The sequence below is a fragment of the Acomys minous genome, assembly GCF_964271855.1.
Source record: "Acomys minous genome assembly, chromosome: 4".
NCBI classification, from domain to species: Eukaryota; Metazoa; Chordata; class Mammalia; order Rodentia; family Muridae; genus Acomys; species Acomys minous.
The window spans coordinates 25,883,050-25,901,273 of NC_140486.1; the positions used below are offsets into that span (position 1 = coordinate 25,883,050).

Consider the following 18,224-nt stretch of genomic DNA (forward strand, 5'->3'; position numbering starts at 1 on the left):
ACATGAACCATTTGGAAGCAGTTTCTTCTTCAATGGAACCCAAGGTGACTCCTCCTCCCCCTGCCCTCCCAGTCAACACCTGGGTCACAGTCTTGTAAGCCATCTTGAGCCAGAAGACCCAGCAAGGTCACGCATGAATTATAGCTGTCCAAACACTATGAGATGGATGATCAATGTTGTTTCAAGCTAATCCGTGTGGTGTGTGATTACAGAAAGCTCATAGCTTCTCATCTCATTTCCACTCCCCCCACCCACCCCAGTCCCATGGTAAAGGAGACGAGAGTGTATATAAATGTAAATATCCAATATTTAATGATATACAGTATTTACATGTAATGTATGGCATAATTCTCAAGCCTTAGCCCTGGGTGAGCTTCATTGGAGATCATACAGGAGCCATGCTTTCAGGCAGAATGGAGAATATGGATCCCACTTGGACCTCTGTGCATTCCACCTGGCTGTTCTGGGGCTATGCCTCTTGAGTAAAAACCATGCTGAATTGTGTGCCCGCAGGTCCTCATGAGACTCCTTTGGTTTTTAAGAAAGCAAGCAAGAAACAGTGGCTTCCTCCACTGCCATTGGAGGGCACCTTATCCCTGAGAACACTGGTGAGGGCACCAGGGCAGTCTGCTTGCCCTTTCCCCAGATTTCCTCACTTTCTCCAGAGCTGGGTTGAGAGAAAGCATTTCAGAACTGTGTGTGTGGAGGAAGGAGTCACAGTGTCCTGGGCAAAGCTCCTGAGGCAAAGCATAAAGCCGGGATGCTCCTCACAGAGCCCACCTCCTTCTCAGCAACGCCCTTCTCCATAAAATGAGGTGATAAACTTGAACACTCCCAGTCCAGATTTGAGAGTATGGGACAGGAAGGCAGCATCTAGCCATGGCAAAGTGGTCAGAAAGGGGATGGGTCTCTTCAGAGGGCCAGACTCCCACCACTGAGCCACCGTGCCCTCTCAGAAGAGCACCCCAAGGGATTGCTGTGCCACAAGGGGCTCTGGCAGATTTTGTCTAGCCTGTTCTTAATGGTGTCTTGTAGCTCCTCATCACCCAGAAGGACCGCTGCTGCTAGCGCCAGGAGAAAGTATTCAGTAGCATCATGGGCATCCTAACCCAATGGGGCAAAGAAGAGACATCATTAGCAGCACTTCCGGGATAGACTTAAAGTCTATGCAGAGAACAATAGTGTTCTTCACTCCATCCCACATCCCGCATCCCACAGCCTCAAAGGAGTTCTTCCCTCACTGCACTCTAGCTCCAGTGGCATTGCCAATCTCCAGGCACAGAGATGGCATCTTCCCCATGTCATCCAATCACAATACAACCTTGCACTGGACATGGCATTTCAAGGGTTATGTCCCATGACCTAAACCTGACCTGTCCACTCTTCTCTCGAGCTTTTCAGTGTGACCCAACAAAGAAAACAGTCTGTGTGGTTTTGGATATAGGACAGCCTCCCAGGGACTGGCAAGGAATAAGGCCAAGAGACACAGAGAAACAGGAACATACAGTGTCAAGAAGGAACTGGGAGGAGTCTAGGAAGCTGATGGAGGAACAGGATCCGGAAGCACCCGAAACCAAATCCATACCTCAGCTTCCATAACTAAATCCATAACTCAGTCCCATGAGTCGGTAAAATGCCCATTCTGATCATAGCTGTTTGAGGTTTTTCCCTTTGCGATGCCTGGAGTCCTTGGATGATGCAGCCAAACCATGTATTCTCTGTCCCTGAGCTGCTTGCTGTGGCCCTACAGCATGACAGCTAAGTGGGCCTTCACCTCGCCTGTCCCTCCCTACACAGCAGGACAAGAAACAGATGTGTCTTCGGATGTAAAAGGAGGATGACCGGTTCTCATTATCTCGCATAGCGCCAGAAACAGTCTGACCAATAGGAAAAGGTCAGAAGAGCTGCCCTGAGTCTCCACTTGTGGTCAAAGTTGGACAAGACTCACAAGTCTTGTGGGTTATGCTAGGGTGACAAGGACCTTTAGAAGGAGAAGCCAAAGTTGAGGACATAATTTTGGGGTTACAGGATTGCAGGCTACCAACTCAGCTCCAGAAGCTCCACGGGGAGTTGTAGACTGGACTCCAGCCCAGCAAAGAAGAGAATCAAGGCAAGAACCTTCTTAGGGCTTAAATATCCTAATATTCAAGGGGCTGTATGTAATTATCTCCCACAGATCCATATGTGGGTGCTTTTTGTGGGGGGGGGTTGTTTGGTTGGTTGGTTTTGGTTTTGGTTTTTCGAGACAGGGTTTCTCTGTGTAGCCTTGGCTGTCCCGGACTGACTCTGTAGACCAGGCTGGCTTCGAACTCACAGCAATCCACCTGCCTCTGCCTCCCGAGTGCTGGGATTCAAGGACGGGTGCATTTCTTAAGTAATGTAAGTTCCTAAAACTTCATAAGAAATGTGGTGCAGCCGACTTAGGACGTTTGGTAGACGTGCCGTTCAGTATTCACAAGGATTACAGCAGAGTCGAGGTGTGGCCTTTCCTCTCAACCACTTTCACTTCTCCAGTGGAGCTTAACAGAAAAAGTCCCCAGTGAAACCATTTCCTACCCTATGACAGAAGATTGATCAATCATCTTGGCCCCTTGGTCCTCTCACCTCTGCTCCAAAGCCTCCTACTAACTTTCTTAGCAAAGAGCGGCTGAATGGTAGGTAGCTCTCAAAAGTCCATCACGGAAGGCTAGCTCTTACCTTCAGCTGGTAGAAAGTGAGTCGGCCCAGGCGACAATACACCTTGGCATAGTACAACGCCTCCTTGGGACTCTGCAGCCATGGTGGGCACAGGGACAAAGTCTTCAGGTAGCAGTCTTCCGCCATCTCATACATGTTCAGAGAGAAGTACACAGAAGCCAGGCGGTGAAAAGCCACCAGCTCCTGTCTCTGATCTCCTAGGAATTATGAGAGTAAGGGAGACCCTGTAGCCTGCTTCTGTTCTGACGTCCCCGGAGTTACCAGACTGAGGGAGACCCTGTAGCCAGCGCTGGGCATTGTTCACTCATATTCAGTCCAGAAAACCTGCTGAGTTTACTAGATGTCAGAGATTGGGGGCATAAGAAAGAGCAAAGAGGAGGCTCCTTCCCTCCTGGAGTTTAATGTCTCAGCACAAGGAATTCCTTAAATAATCCCACAAATACATAGACCATTGCTCCTATGGAACATGCTACAAAGAGAGCCACAAAACGCTGGGATGTCTGGTTTCTGGAAGAAATGTTCTCTGTGTTGCAGACGATGCTGTAATTCAGTACGGAGGGGGAGCTATGTCTTAAAACACAAGATGTGTTAAGATGACAAGACATGCTTGATTAAGTAATTAGGAATTCCTTTCAAACAAAGAACACTGAAAGTCCGGTGACATCACAGCTCCTCACCAAGTCTCAGTTCCATGGAGTCCACAGCGACCATCCTAACAGTGGCTTTGTGTGAGCTTAGAGCTTAAGGTGTTTGAAGTGTATGTGTGAGTTCATGGTTTTAGTAACTAACCATTGTAATACAAAGTGCTTTTATTAACGCAGAGAACAAAAGCTCCTCACCTGGTCCTGCCTTTGGAATGCTTACAAGGAAGCTATTTGGTGCTTTAAAAAAAAAATGCTTTTAAGCTTCAAAGAGCCAAAAGCCAAAATTATAAAAAGCAGTCAAAAAGAAGAGAAAATTCTCTGACCTGGGAAACTACAATCACAGAGACACCTGTGTACGGTGAGCCCAGACTCATTAGGCTCTTTTCCAGGAAGCAATAGAAACAGAGCTCAGACTGAGCTGCCCAAGGTCTCTCAGGCTTTCCTGAGCTCAGTGACAAACTTCTGGGTGAGGTTTCCTACAGTTAAATTGCAGAGAAAAGGCAAAGGTCTACACTAGCTCCTGTATCTGATGACCTCACACATACTCAGAACCTTCTGGAACTACCACAGGTCTCCATCTACTCCTGTATCAAATCAAGTCTTCTCTAATCAAGACTGCTTTTCCTCAAGCACACAACACTCAAAACTAAGTTTGTATTCGGTCTTTTTAATTCTACCTTTCCTCCTTGCCAATGGCTTACAGTATCTTCAACCAGTTTTCCCTCTAAGTACAAGAAGCTCTTTCAACTAGGTTAGGTTAAATGGGAACTTGACCTTTGTTTGCATTTCTACTCCATGGGGGGAGGTATTCTTTTCCTATCAATTGATTAAAAACTCATGGGAAAAAATCATCTTTATGTGACAAAGGCATTACCTATGCCTAGGATAAAGTACCATTTATCTCATGGGGAACGTTACCAACTGTGATATCATAATAATAAGCATTGGCAACACTGACCTCAGAATGAGGACTTATGTCCCTCACCCCAAGTTGCCAGGTTACCTAGACAACCATTGCTTTTTGTTTGAAAACTGCTCTCTTGATGGCGAACCAAACCTTGTGGAAACTAATTCAACTACAGTTTCCCTGCCTGCCAACAATGGGATTAGAACCCACATGGCCCGAGTTCAAAGCTGACGCCCACTGCTTCACTAACCATGCACTTCACTAGCCATGCCTGAGTAGTGTTTATTCCTCTGGCTCCATGCGCCTTGGAGCTAGGACCACCTACCTGTGAGCACACTCAGCCTGGCAGCCAGGGTGGCGAATTCCAAAGCTTTCTCATAGCCCTCCAGGCTGATCTGCAGCTGGGTCAGCTTGTTGAAGATCCTCAGCTCAGTCCGAAGCGCCTTCATCCTCCTCGCCAAAGGGACAGCCCCAGCCTGAGAAGAGAGGCAAGGGGATCTTAATCTACAGGCACACCGTGCTCCACAGGCCTGGCTTCTCCTGGAGAGATTGTGGTGACCAGGTGTTGCCACTGTTGCCTTTCCTCAACTCACTCTCCTCTTAGCACTTTGCCCAGATGTAACCAGTTTAAGAGCTGGAAGCCATTGGATCTTCTAAAATTGGGGCAACTGCAAACAGAAAGGAAAGTTGACTTCCTAATGATGAGGGCAGATTTTTTTTTTTTAATGGCTAGGCAGTTTTAAGGGCAGGAATCCCAAGAGTGAATAGTTCTGTTCTTTTTTGTTTGTTTGTTTGTTTGTTCACTTTTCAAAACAGGGTTTCTCTGTGTAACCCTGGCTGTCCTGAAACTCACTTACAGACCAGGCTAGCTTCAAACTCAGAAATCCTCCTGCCTCTGCCTCCCGAGTGCTGGGATTAAAGGCATGCACCACCACTGCCTGTCTCAGCAGTTCATTATTGTCCTTAGCCAAAAGCAGGACATGTCATCCTTGTCTCTCTAGCCAGGGATGCCAGAAGGGAGCTCTGGCCTCTTATCACCTCTTGAATGAGCACCTGCCTGCAGCCATCTTAGGGGTTAACCTAGGAAACGGACAATAACCCTTTCCAGTGAACAACTCCTGTGTAGTGAGAATCTTAGATTCTTTAAAAGCCCAGTTATGTTATGTGAATATGTTTTTGTTTTAATCCCAAGTGTGGGATACGAGGTTGCTTCAGACTGTCCATGGCAGCTATGATTTGCCTCGTATGGTAGCAGGGGTGTGATTTTGCAAGCTGAGGATAGTTGATGTTTGGAACTCTAGGACCTTTTCAGAGGGGATAAATGTCAAAGTTCCAAAATGGGTGGGAGAACTAGAAGAAGAAGAAGAAGAAGAAGAAGAAGAAGAAGAAGAAGAAGAAGAAGAAGAAGAAGAAGAAGAAGAAGAAGAAGAAGAAGAAGAAGAAGATGGGGGAGGGGAGGAGGAGGAAGATGGGGGAGGGGAGGAGGAGGAAGATGGGGGAGGGGAGGAGGAGGAGGAGGAGGCAGCTGCTTCTCCCCCCTGCTGCTCCTGGCTGCTGTTGTTTGAGGAGAAGTTGGAGATATCCTGAGTATAAAGATTGGACTTGCCCCAAGGAACCCGACTCTAACCAGCAGGAAGTAATCTAAAGAGACCTACACCCCCCCCTCCCCTCTAACTTTCTGTCTCTTCTCCCTGGTGTTAAGGTGTTGGAAGGGATAAGGGTTGGTTTGGGAGGGAGGTAGAGGTATAAGAACTCAAATAAAATAGCCAAGAACAAACAAACAACCAAGAAAACCCACACCTACATCCCTGGAATGGGGTCTCTAGATTTTCTTGGTGAAAATGGGTTATATTCCTTCCCCGATTTCAGCCCAGTCCTAAATGGTTTTAAGGTCTCAGCTCAGGAATGGCCTTGAAGGCCACTGAGCATATCACGGCTCTGTTGAGGCTCCGTTGAAGAACAGAATCTTCCTCCAGCCCTGGAAGAAGATATGACATTCTGATCTGCTCCAAAGATTAGGATATCACAAACAGTTGTCTCCCCCTTAAGAGCTAATCCATCTAGGCCTGTCAGTCACTAAAGTCAGGCTAAGAAGATAAAGGGAACAATTGTCCCCTTAGTAAGATAAGGGTTTCCCTTAGAAACCCAGCCCCTACAGCAGCTGACTGGAGGTCTTTCATCAGGCAGCAATGCCAAATTGCCTAGTCCCTGTCATGTAGCCTGGCCACTTTTCTGATATTGGGAAAGCCTGGATGTGCTTTCCTGATGCTTCGATCTTTCACTAAGCCACATGCCCTCCTCACCATGTGGCCACTTAACAACCAGGCCACCTTCCACTCTTCTCTCTCTTCCTGGTGCTGTTGAAACTATAGCCCACCTGCCTTGTTTTTCTCTTCACTTTAATAAAACTGTCTCTGGGCTTCTTTATAAGTCATTTTCTAACTTTTGTTTTGTTTTTGTTTTGTTGTTTTGAGGCAGGGTTTCTCTGTGTAGCCTTGTCTGTCCTGGACTCACTTTGTGGACCAAGTTGGCCTCAAACTCAGAGATCCACCTGCCTCTGCCTCCCCGAGTGCTGGGATTACAGGTGTGTGTCACCACGCCCAGCTTCCAAATTCTTTTAACTCAAAAGAAGAAACTCATTTCCCCAGTAACATCTGGCACCCAGTATAGGGCTCCCCAAAGTTTCTGATAACTCTGAGGTCACCCGGGGAGTCATTCATCTCATTTGATATGTGAAATTCTTATGTGAGCTGGTGTCTGACAATGTTCAGTAAATAACCGTTTCTGTTTTCATAATTCTGTAAGTGTAGGCAGGTCACCATATCTTTGAGCCTTATTTTTCTTTTTATACACTAGAGTGCAAGTAAAGGAATTCAGTTTGTCTCTTCACTGCTGTGCTTCCAGTGCCTTAAAGAATATGACAGTGACCACGATGATGAAGAGCATCTGTGCTTCCCTATACCTTTGGTTGGCTTTCAAGGGTCTGAACTGGTGGCTGCTTAGTCCTAATGTTGGTACTATACTGACTACCATTCAATAGCTAATCCTAATGAACTGTTGTCAGTGTGAGAGCTAATTGTGCACAGGAACTTGAAATAGATGTAGTTCTTAGAAAATAGAACCTTGTGGCTTCTCAAGAGACCAGGGTAAATTTGGATCATATGCAGCTTGATCACCTAAGACTGGTAGATGCTACATTCTAGGGCCCTTGAAACCTCTTGAGGCCCTGATAAGTGTAGCGGGCTGCATTTACCTAATGTGAACTGGCATACACCACCAATTTTTGTGTGTAATTTCCAGAAATCTGTAGAACCTCTGAAGCCTTTCTGTAGCCCTTAGGTCGAGAGTCCTTGTTCTAGAATTCTAGTGCTCTAATTCATAAGGAAGTAAATCCCACCACAGCTTTCAAGACTGCCCAGCGAAGAACAGAGACAGGGCCAAGCTAGGCAATTTCCATGAACCCATCAGAGAAAGTTGGACAAAACAAAGAGAAGAAAAATATTCCAGGTATACAGGGGCATAAAGGTGGATAAGTGAGCAGAAAGGTCAAGAACAGGAAAAAAAAATGAGTAAGAAACCAAAGAGAATGATGCCTTGGGCAGAGTAATAGCCATTAAGTGTCTTAAGTGCTACATATGATTCCTAGTTGTGGATATGACCCTCAAAAAGAGAAAAATAATTCTTTCTCTACATAGATAAAAGAGTTAGAAAAATTTAAAGGCCAATTAAAATATAATCATAAATATGCACGCCTTAGTCAGTGTTCTATTGCTATAAAGAGGCACCATGACCACAGAAACTCATATAAGAGAAACCGTTTAGCTGGGAGCTGGCTTACAGTTTCAGAGACTTAGTCTATTGTTACTATGGTAGGGAGCACTGCAGCACACAGGCAGACATGGTGCTGGAGAAGGAGCTGAGAGTGCTCCATCTGGATCTGCAGGAAGAGAGCTATTTTTCTTTTTAATTTTGTTTGTTTTTATTTTATGTGCACGAGCGTATGCCTGCATGTATGTGCACCACATGCATGCAAGGCCCAAAGAGGCCAGAAGAAGGTATTTGGATCCCCTGGTGCTGGAGCTACGGATGGTTGTGAGCCACCATATGTGTGTTGGAAAGCAAACAGAGCTGCACTGCAAGTAGCAAGTGCTCTTAAACAGAGGCAGTTCTCCAACCCCAAGCCTTAGTTTGATTATCCACAAAATGCATATAAAAATAAGCACTCTGAGGGCCAGGCGTGGTGGCGCACGCCTTTAATCCCAGCACTCGGGAGGCAGAGGCAGGTGGATCGCTGTGAGTTCGAGGCCAGCCTGGTCTACAAAGCGAGTCCAGGGCAGCCAAGGCTACACAGAGAGACCCTGTCTCAAAACAAACAAACAAACAAAAAGCACTCTGATGGTCAGTAAGGTGTTTCTGGCTTAGTGCCCAGCACATATTTGGCATCTAATCATATGCGATGAAAAGCAAGCAACTGAGCAAAGAGCACACACCCAAACAAGTAAAGTTTGGGGACCAAGTATCTCTCAAACTTCATTCAAGTTGATGAGCAACAATTCATGTATCTGCCACACCTCGACATTTACTTAATTTGTATTGTTTACGCCCTTATTTTCTTGTTTCATCGTTTGCAAAAATAACTGTGAAATCATGATTTGATGATCTGGTGCTGTGCATTTTAATTTTTAAGTACACTTTAATACGTGTTTATTAAAAGCACAGTAGCATGCTTTTAGTGTCTGTCCTAGTGTGAGTGAAATACACCATCCCTGCATAAGTCTCGGGCATTTGAATACTTGGTTCCCAGTTGGTGACCAGGGAGGAAAAAGACGGGTGTCCTTACTGGAGGAAGACTGTCACTGGAGATGGACTTTAGGGGTTCCAAAAACTCACCATTTCAAGTTTACAGTCTCTGTTTCCTGATTGTAGTTTGAGATGTGAGCGTTCAGATGTTACGGCTGCTGTGCCAGCCTGTGGTCACACTTCTCTAATATGCTGTTATTTTGTTTGGCTGGTTGGTTGGTTGGTTGGTTTTGGGTTTTGGAGACTGAGTTTCTCTGTATAACGTTGGCTGTCCTCGAACTCACAGAGATCGGCCTGGCCTCTGCCTCCCTGAGTGCTGGGACTACAGGCATGTGCCACCATGCCCAGCTACCATGTTATTCTTATACCTTTGGAACCACAAGCCCAAATAAACCCTTCCTTCAGTAACTTGCCTTGATTATTGCTTTATCACAGTAACAGAAAAGGGGAGCCAATAATAGTGCCTACCCATGCGTCCCTTTAGGTCATCTTCTATGATGCTACATTAGTCAAGCCAAAGAGTAACTAAGTAACTTCATCCGCTGGGATGAAGATGTGAGTTCTGGACAAGGATGAGCAAGAGAGTCCAGTGGAGCTGCCCACATTTGTGCCAGGGTCTGGCTCAACACACTGGGAAGTCCGAGGCTTACCCGGTAATATTCCACAGCGCGATGTCTGTGGCGGGTCCCGTTGAAGAACACATCACCAGCTTCTTCGTAAAGCTTGAGAGCAAGTGAGGGCTCCTCTGACCTCAAGGCTGTCTGGATGCCCGCCTAGTGGGACAAAAAAATGGCTGTCAAAGGCAGAGAAAAGATCATCCAGAGCTCTATGAGGCAAGCTGTGGGGAGGATCCAGAACCTCTTCAGAATTCTAGAAATCCTAGCCATTGTGTGGTCTTGGCCTTCACCCATGAGCCTGGTAAAAAAAAGACACAGATGTGCTCTGTCTGGAAGGTGCCCCACCCCCACCTCTGGCCCCGTGTGGGAGGAGAATATTCCTCTGGTGGGACTTGGGGAGATCTTAGTAGTGCTCAGATAAACAGTCTGTGTTTCAATAGTTAAATATTTATTTTAATGTGTTTCGGGAAAACCACTAAAAATGAGTCAAACCAGTGATTTTGAGACCTCATGTAAAGTGTTTTTAAAAGGTTGATTTGAAGTCGAGTCCAAGAAAAGTAAATAAATAATGGTTCAAGAGGCTGCGTGGATTTAGCAATGGCACCCACTTAATGGATAAATGACTGAAATTGGAAATGTGGAATCCACCTCGGCAAGTGAAGACAGCAAGACTTGGAACAGACTCATAACTCCTCCTCCAAGCTCACATCACTGAATATCAGCAACAGATGCTCTGTGCTCAGTGCGCCTCCCCCAACCCCCACAAGCTCTCAGGGCTCTGCCTCCAGACAGCTTAGAGCTCCTTCAAGTGGCTGAGAGAAGATAGCACACCCACCTGCAAGTACAGCTCCACCAGCTCATCCTCCTGCATGAGGTAGTGCAGGCGCCCAGCCCCCAGCCAGGCCTCAGCAGCCTTGTCTCTCTCCCCTAGGTCCACAAAAATACGCAGGCTCTCCTTGATGCAGGTAAGAGACCTCCTGAGGGATCTGAAGACAGATGTGGACCTGTGAGCTGTGGAGGATTCAAGAGCTCGGAGGTCACTCAACCCAGGAGGACTCAAGGGAGGTTCTGGAAAAGAACACGCTCGCAGCAGACCACAGAAAGAGCAGGGCTGATTTGAATCTGAGCTCTGCTGGCCATGTGACCTTGAGACAGTACATACCTATGCAAGCCTCAGTTTCCCCATTTGTAAAAGGGGAATGTTTCTGCCTTAGGGGACTGAGAAACATAAGCCCTCTAGAGTGTTCAAACTGGTGCCTAAGGAGTGGTAAGCAGATAATGAACATTTAAATAGCATGACCACTGTTACTCACCCCCATCCCTCAACCGTTAGGCTATACTGCAGTACGGTTTTCATAAGCACCTACGAAGACACCAGATGTACTTGTATGGAATTAATGCCTGGAGGGCCATAGTGGCAATGAGTAGTGGGCAACTTAAAATCATGAAGACTTTGATGTTTCATTAAGAAGAGCAAAAGCAGACTGAATCTTTTGAAGTCAGCACTTAACTCTCTGGAAACTCTCTAATTAGTGGGTACTCTAATTATTTGGGGGCAAAGTGTGTAATGTAGAAAACGCAATTTCTCCATGACAGCAGTCAATGAAGAAATATGATGTGGATGACATGGTGGTGCAGACCCAGACTCAGAGAACAGGAGGGACCATTGGGCACCCTCTATGCCCCAGACCTCACCTCCAGCCCCAGTGAGTCACCCGGAGTCTTTTTAAACATTCATATGCAGCCAGGCTGTGCGGTTCACCATGGTATATTGAAATGTCACACTAGCTAGAGCCCTGGATGGTCTGGGATTATGATGCAGGCACTAGCATTTTTGTCACAGCTTGTGTGATCCAGGCTAGGAATTGCTGTTCTGGTGCAATTGCGTTTATGCTCTAGAGCAGTGCTTCTCAAGCTGTGGGTCGGGACCCCTTTGCCAAACCTCCAGTTCCAAAAATATTTAAATTATGATTCATAACCGTAGCAAAATTACAGTTAGGAAGTAGCAACAAAAATAATCTAATGGTTGGGAGGGGGCACCACAAAAGAGGAGCTGTTTCACAGGGTCACAGCATTAGGAAGATCGAGAACCGATGACCTGGAGCAAGCAGTTCCAGAGCTGGAAGGATCAAAAACCAGAGCCCCACACTCCCCCCATCACAGTTCTGAAAGTGTGAGCTGCCCACCCCCACCCGCAACATGGCCTCTGCCCCATTAGTACTACCTGAGAGGTTCAGAAAACCTCAGATGTCCAGAGCTACCTGGAACTAACTAAATGGAAACATGGCAGTTACAATCCATAGGTCTGAGTTGCTAAAACACACCCAGTTTGTGATCACATGCACCAACGTCTGGACCACGCAACTTCTAGAGATAGGAAGTGTTATCAGCCACAACTATGAACTCACATACAGTTCCCACCTGCTGTGTCATTGTATTTTCTGTTTTGCTTTGTTTTGTTTTTTGAGGTTTCTCTGTGTAGCCTTGGCTGTCCTGGACTCACTTTGTAGACCAGGTTGACCTCGAACTCACAGTGATCCGCCTGCCTCTGCCTCCCAAGTGCTGGGATTAAAGGCGTGCGCCACCACTGCCTGGCTTTGCTGTGCCTTTGATATGGCCTGGCTCACAAAGGTTAAGGGTTGGAGGCTGCATCTCCACTGTAGCAAAATTGAAAGGTAGCAGGGCCTGTAAGATATAGGGCCTAATCCAAGGTAATTGGCTCATCGGCTATCGGAGGCATTGCTCACAAGAGGAATTGCGTGGCTCTCCTGGGACCTTGCTTAGTTGTCGTGAGAGTTGAGTTGTCCTGGAGGGACAGCACAGCTCTGGTTTCTTATCTCACCGAACATTCTCGTCTCTGTGATACCATTATCCAAGAGGCCTTTCCCAGACCTGGAGTAACAATGGCACCCTGCCCTATTGCCTAGCCCAGAGTATTTCGTAATAGTGATGGAAAATGGATTAATATGTCAGCTCATCGTAGGCAACTCAGCTGTCAGGCCCTTTTTCCAATGAGGGATGCAAACCCTGCCTTGACTGGTCATCTCTGATCCCTTTGGGCAACGAAGCAGCTTTTGGCATTCTGGAAAGAGTGCCCAGGCACTTGGCCCCTGTAAGAGCTAGGAAAGAATGCTGGTTGTCCCTACCGCCTTGCCCTTGACATCAGATAATTGGCATCCAGGGTAAACACTAGACTCTGTAAAGTATTAGAGATCTGAAGCTGGAACAATGCTGGAAGCGAGAAGCTGCATACAGCACTGTGCTGGCCACTGACTTCCCTGATTAGGCAGGAACCACGGGACTCTTCAGACACAGGAAGGCCCGGCCTTCTCTCTCCAAGTCTGAGCAAAGAGACCTAAGGCACTCCAGGCACGGCTCCACCATTCTCCTCCTCGTTCCGACCGGAATAAATGGTGAAGACAGAACTCGTAAATCTCATCTGGATCTTACTTCCTGTTGTGTTTCTATTACTACTTACTGTCCTCGGATGTCCTTGCTCTGGAGTTTCTGTCTTCACATCCTCAGGGAGCAAGATTTAGATTCTCAGCAGCTACCACACAGGCTTCCTTGCCAGGGAAAGAATGGTTGGAGCTAAGCATGTCTCTCTAAGAAGCACCCCAGGGTGGGGTCGGAGGTAAAAACAAGGAGACCTCCATGTAAGTGGAGGACTTTCACCAAGACACACATCCATCATTTTTAAAGCGCTCTAACAGTCTCAATTGGGAGGTGTGTCCAGCTGCCTTGGTACTTTTCTTTTATCAGTCCTTACTACCCCATTGTGATAAAGCCAACAGCTGTGCTGTGTCGCACACAAGCTTGACCTGAAATGACCCAGGTTCTTAGTTCCTCTTGCCACTACCTGAAGGCTCTAGATCTGGTTTTATCCCTAAACCGAAAGAAAAAAAAATAGCATATGGGTTAACACTGATTTACTTATGTGAATTCTCCACCTGAATGATCTTGATCCCATTTTGGGGGGGAGAAGGGTGGGGGAGGGGTGCTCAAGACAGAGTTTCTCTATATTCCCTGGCTGTCCTGGACTCCCTTTGTAGACCAGGCTGGCCTCAAACTCACAGAGGTCCACTTGTTTCTGCCTCCCGAGTGCTGGGATGACAGGCATGCGCCACTGTGCCCAGCTTTGATCCCACTTTTGTTTTCATCATTTTTCCTGTCTCCAGGTTCACACTACGTCTCAGGCCTTGTTGAACTATGGCAAGGTGACCCCAGCACATCTGTATTCCAGACAGCATTCTGCCAGCCCTGCCTGGGTGGACCTGCCTGGCCTTTTAACTGAGCCTAGGCTCCGGTATTGTTTTCCTAGAGGAAGACCAGACCACTACTCCCAGAGGGCTGGCCAGGGGTTGGGACATGGCTTTCAATGCCCATTCTCCCACTCACCAGCCATAGGATTTTAAACTAGCAAGGTGCTTAGCTGATTTTACAAATAAACAATGACCCCACCCCCACCCTGGGGGCGGGGCGGGGGTAGAGAAAGCATTTCCAAGTTTCCCTGGCCATTTCTAATTTCGAAAGCCTTATTTTAAAAGCCTCTGCTACTCAATGATTGTGGTGATGACAGTATATTGTTACCTAGACCATATTGGCATTTGGCATGCCCTGGGCACTTTGCACACCCGGGCTCAATTAGTCATCAAAGTAGTTTCAAAAGAGCACCACAACTACTGCCACTATATCCGTTTTACAAAAGAGAAAAATGAGGGCCAGTGGAAGGCATGGCTCTATGGGTGAAAGAGCTCGCTACCAAGCCTGAACATGGAGTTCCATCGCTTGGTCCCGCATGGAAGAAGAACTGACTCTGACATTTGTCCTTTGACTTTCACATGCACAACAGCACCCACACACACACACACACACACACACACACACACACACACACAAATAAATAAATGTAATTAAAAGTGGAAAAATAAGGCTCAGAAAGTATAAGTGACTGTGGGCAGGTAATAAACCATGTTTAAACCAGAATCTAACAACACGACGAGTCTAACCACACACTCAAGCAACGCTTACTAAACCTCTGGCTTAGCTCTCCACTGCGGGAAAGCTTTGATTTCTTTTGTCACTTATAAAAATAAAATAAAATAACCTGAAATCGTTAAAGACATAATTTTCTGAACTGCAAAAGCTGGTGGTAGTGAGCCACAGCCTTGGGGTCAAGTGTGGGCATAGCAAATGCAACTGTTTCTTCACCGAGGGTTACAGAAGAGTTAGGGATTAGTCATAGTCACATTAGAGACCAAATGTTGGAGGCTTTTCTGTTGTTTCTGCTGTTTGTCTTGTTGCTTTTATCTTAGATCACAGAAGCAAGCAGAATAGATTAAGATTAAAGCTAGGAGGAATAGATCCTAAACTGGGACTGTATTCGCATCAGTTTCCACAAGGGCCTGCTGCAAGCAAAGCGTTCCCTCTTTGTAGTTAGTATTTTGTGGATGTGCTTACCCCGATCTGCAACTGCGTTGGTAACTGTCCATTTCCTGCCCCTTTTACTATTCTATGAGCATAATAAGCTTCGGGACGGTAATGCCTTGATCTGATTTCTATTGTTGTCTGGGCAGTAGAAAATGATGAATAAATATTTGTTGAGTGGATCCAATAAAGCCACAAGGTCCTCTTGAACCCTATCTGGTTCAACTCTACAACAAGGGGTAGGTCTGTGTGGTGGTTTGAGTGAGAACGCTCCCCCCAAAGGTTCCTATGTTTGAAGAGGTGTGGCCTTGCTAGAGGAGGTGTGGCCTTGCTAGAGGAGGTGTGGCTTTGTTAGAGGAGGTGTGGCTTTGCTAGAGGAGGCGTAGCCTTGTTAGAGGAGGTGTGGCTTTGCTAGAGGAGGTGCAACCTTGTTAGAAGAGGTTTGATTGAGAGGGCGGGGGTGAGGTTTCAAAAGCCTCCCATTGTCCCCAGTGCCCTCTGTACACACTTAGCAGTTCTGAGATGTGTGCTCTTAGCTGTTCCTGCCAGCATGCCTTCACTCTGCCGTCATGAGCTCTAACCCTCTGAAAATAAAGCCTTATGCTTTTTTTTTTTTAATAAGCTGCCTTGGTCGTGGCATTTTACCACAGCGGGGAAAAAAATAACTAACACAGTCTGCACGTGTCAGATGAAGACCGAGAACAAGATCCACAAAGACTTCTCCCACCCGGAGACTGAAACACTTGGTCCAGCTCCGCTCTAGGTGTCACCTAGAAGGCAGCAAAGCGTTATTACCCTGTAGGTACTGACCAGTGAGCCAAACTTTTCATCACCTATGAGCCCCTCCCTCTTTAAACACCCATAAAGTGGTCACGAGCCACTAAGCCATTATAGCCATCAAAAAGGCAGAAGAGAGAAACCACCTGAAATAGGAAAATCAGGACTTTGAGAAAAACCCAGCACGATGAGTGCAGACTCCAGCAGGCAGGGATGGAGCCGATAATAACTTAGCCACTCTCATCCATGGAATCTCATGAGGTTTCGCCGCAGAATTATCTGCGCACTGTCTTCATCTGAGGTGAGGGTTGCTAGTAGAGACCATGTACGAAGCACGTGAGTATACGCACTATGGACTAGGAGCAGCAAGCTCTGAGCCCTGTGCTGAGCACGCGCCCCTGCCTGCTTCTGTGAGTGGCTCCCCTGGCACGCTGCCACACTTTGGCAGCCTTTGTTTCTGGGCTGCCCAGAGCTGTTTTTGCAATACAGCTGCAGCGTGGAGAAGCGTTAACAGAGAACATGTGGCCCTCAAAGCCTGAAAAATTTACTATCTGACACTATTTTTTTTTAAGCTTGCTAATGTGGGATGTGGTAGCTGGTGCCCATAATCCTAGCACTTTTGGAGTGGGAGCAGGAGAGTAAAGGTTCAAGGTCACCTTGCTCTAGGAGATTCTGTCTCAAAAAAATAAAAAAGCAAACGAGTTAGCTAACATGGCTGTAGACTCAGACTATTGGCATTAACCCCTACTAGTGGCCTCAGGGAAGACATTGGGCCACGTTAGCTCTCTAATTTCACAAAACTTCTGGCCACGTGTGGTTGCCCTAAAGCAGACACACTGCTCAGCTAATAGTACATGCTCAACAGATGCTTTCTGCTAACCCAGTATTTTCTTTACAGATGCTTAATTGTAAGTGCCTGTTGAGAGGCCTGTTGAGATGTAATGCCCCCAGCCCACCCAACTCTGCATCCTTTCTCAGCGTGAGTCCCAGTGATCCCCAATGTCTGTCTACCTGTTAGTCACATGGTCCTATTGCTTTCTGGCTACTATTCCCTCTACCTGAGAGGCCGTTCACTACCATCCTCCTCTTTTCAAACACCATACTTAACCCTCGGGACTCTCACCAAATGTTTTCCCCAGATGACTTTTGTCACACAGTCTCCCCGCCCCTTCCCAGAGTGCTCTCTGCTCTAAGCCTTTGCTTGCTTTATCTTGGTGAGAATGGAAATCCTTTGAGAGGAGCTGAAGAAATAGGTCCCTGGCAGTGGTCCTGTGGGTCTCGACCCCTCGGAGGTTGCCTAAGGTTATCCTGCCTATCAAATGTTTACATTACAATTAGTAATGGTAGCAAAATTACAGGTTAGGAAGTAGCAACAAAATAATTTTATGGTGGGGGGGCAGAGGAAGTGGGGGGTCACCACAACATGAGAAACTGTATTAAAGGGTCACAGCATTAGGAAGGTTGAGAAGTGTTAAGTTTCAAACCAGGGACAAGGGGCTGAGGGGCCTATTTAACTTATGAAAGAGGACCAGACCTCCAGGGTCTCCCAGCATCCTTCAGTCCCTACCTGTTACAAGGTATGGTTGGTAGACCCCGCCCTCTACCCTAAACTCTCCAGCCCAGGGGCTGGGCTACCTTCCTCCGCTCTTCCTTATGAAATCCAGACATTTTGGTTACCTGCCCTTTTGTCCCTTTGACCTCGTGGCTGCTGTACTTAGTTCCCTGTCTCTTCCTTCCCCTTCCCCTCCCCCTCTCCCGTCATGGCTCAGGGTCATGATGACCCTGGACTCTCCCAGACATGTCTGCCTCTGGCTATGCTCTCTCATGTGTCTATAATAAACTTTCTCCTCCACTATACCTATTATCAGTCATATCCTTTCCTTTTTCTTTCTTTCTTTCTTTTTTTTCATTCAAGAACCACTAGTCCATAACAATATCAAGACCCACTTAATAAATCCTTCCTGGGAGTCAACACCAGGCAAAAATTTCCTCTGACTGTGTTGCTGGTGTTTCTGGGGAGGTGAATGTTACTGATTAGTGACTGCTTCCTCCAAAGAATTCAAATAAGAACTCTGAAAACTGAAACCACGGCATATTAAAATTTAAAACCCTGGGGTTGGAGTGAAGGCTAGGTGGCTAACAGCACCGGCTGCTCTTCCAGAGGACCAGGGTTCAGTTCCCAGCACCCACATGGCAGCTCACAATCATTTGTAACTCCAGTTCCAGAAGATCTAATGTCTTCTGACCTCCACCGGCACCAGGCACATAAACCGTGTGCAGACACACATGTGGGAAAATTACCCACACACATAAACTAAAACAAATGAAATGTTTACAGTTAAAAGACCTGGATCT

General features: G+C 46.7%; 1 protein-coding gene across 4 annotated transcripts in view; it reads right to left on the bottom strand.

Moving 5' to 3' along the window:
• Nucleotides 1-290: 290 nt before the first annotated feature.
• The window catches only part of SH3TC2 (SH3 domain and tetratricopeptide repeats 2), a 61,826-nt gene continuing 43,892 nt past the window's right edge, over nt 291-18,224 (bottom strand). The window contains exons 13-17 of one of the 4 annotated variants that reach the window (XM_084780845.1): nt 10,501-10,651; nt 9,699-9,821; nt 4,574-4,724; nt 2,698-2,891; nt 291-1,104 (exon numbers count right to left, since the gene is read on the bottom strand). In XM_084780845.1, the coding sequence (XP_084636971.1) occupies nt 913-1,104; nt 2,698-2,891; nt 4,574-4,724; nt 9,699-9,821; nt 10,501-10,651 (811 nt within the window). In that variant the 3' untranslated portion in view covers nt 291-912. Of the gene's footprint in view, nt 1,105-2,697; nt 2,895-2,917; nt 3,022-4,573; nt 4,725-9,698; nt 9,822-10,500; nt 10,677-18,224 lie in introns of those variants that run through there. The other 3 variants (XM_084780844.1, XM_084780846.1, XR_014779037.1) reach the window with 3 other exon arrangements.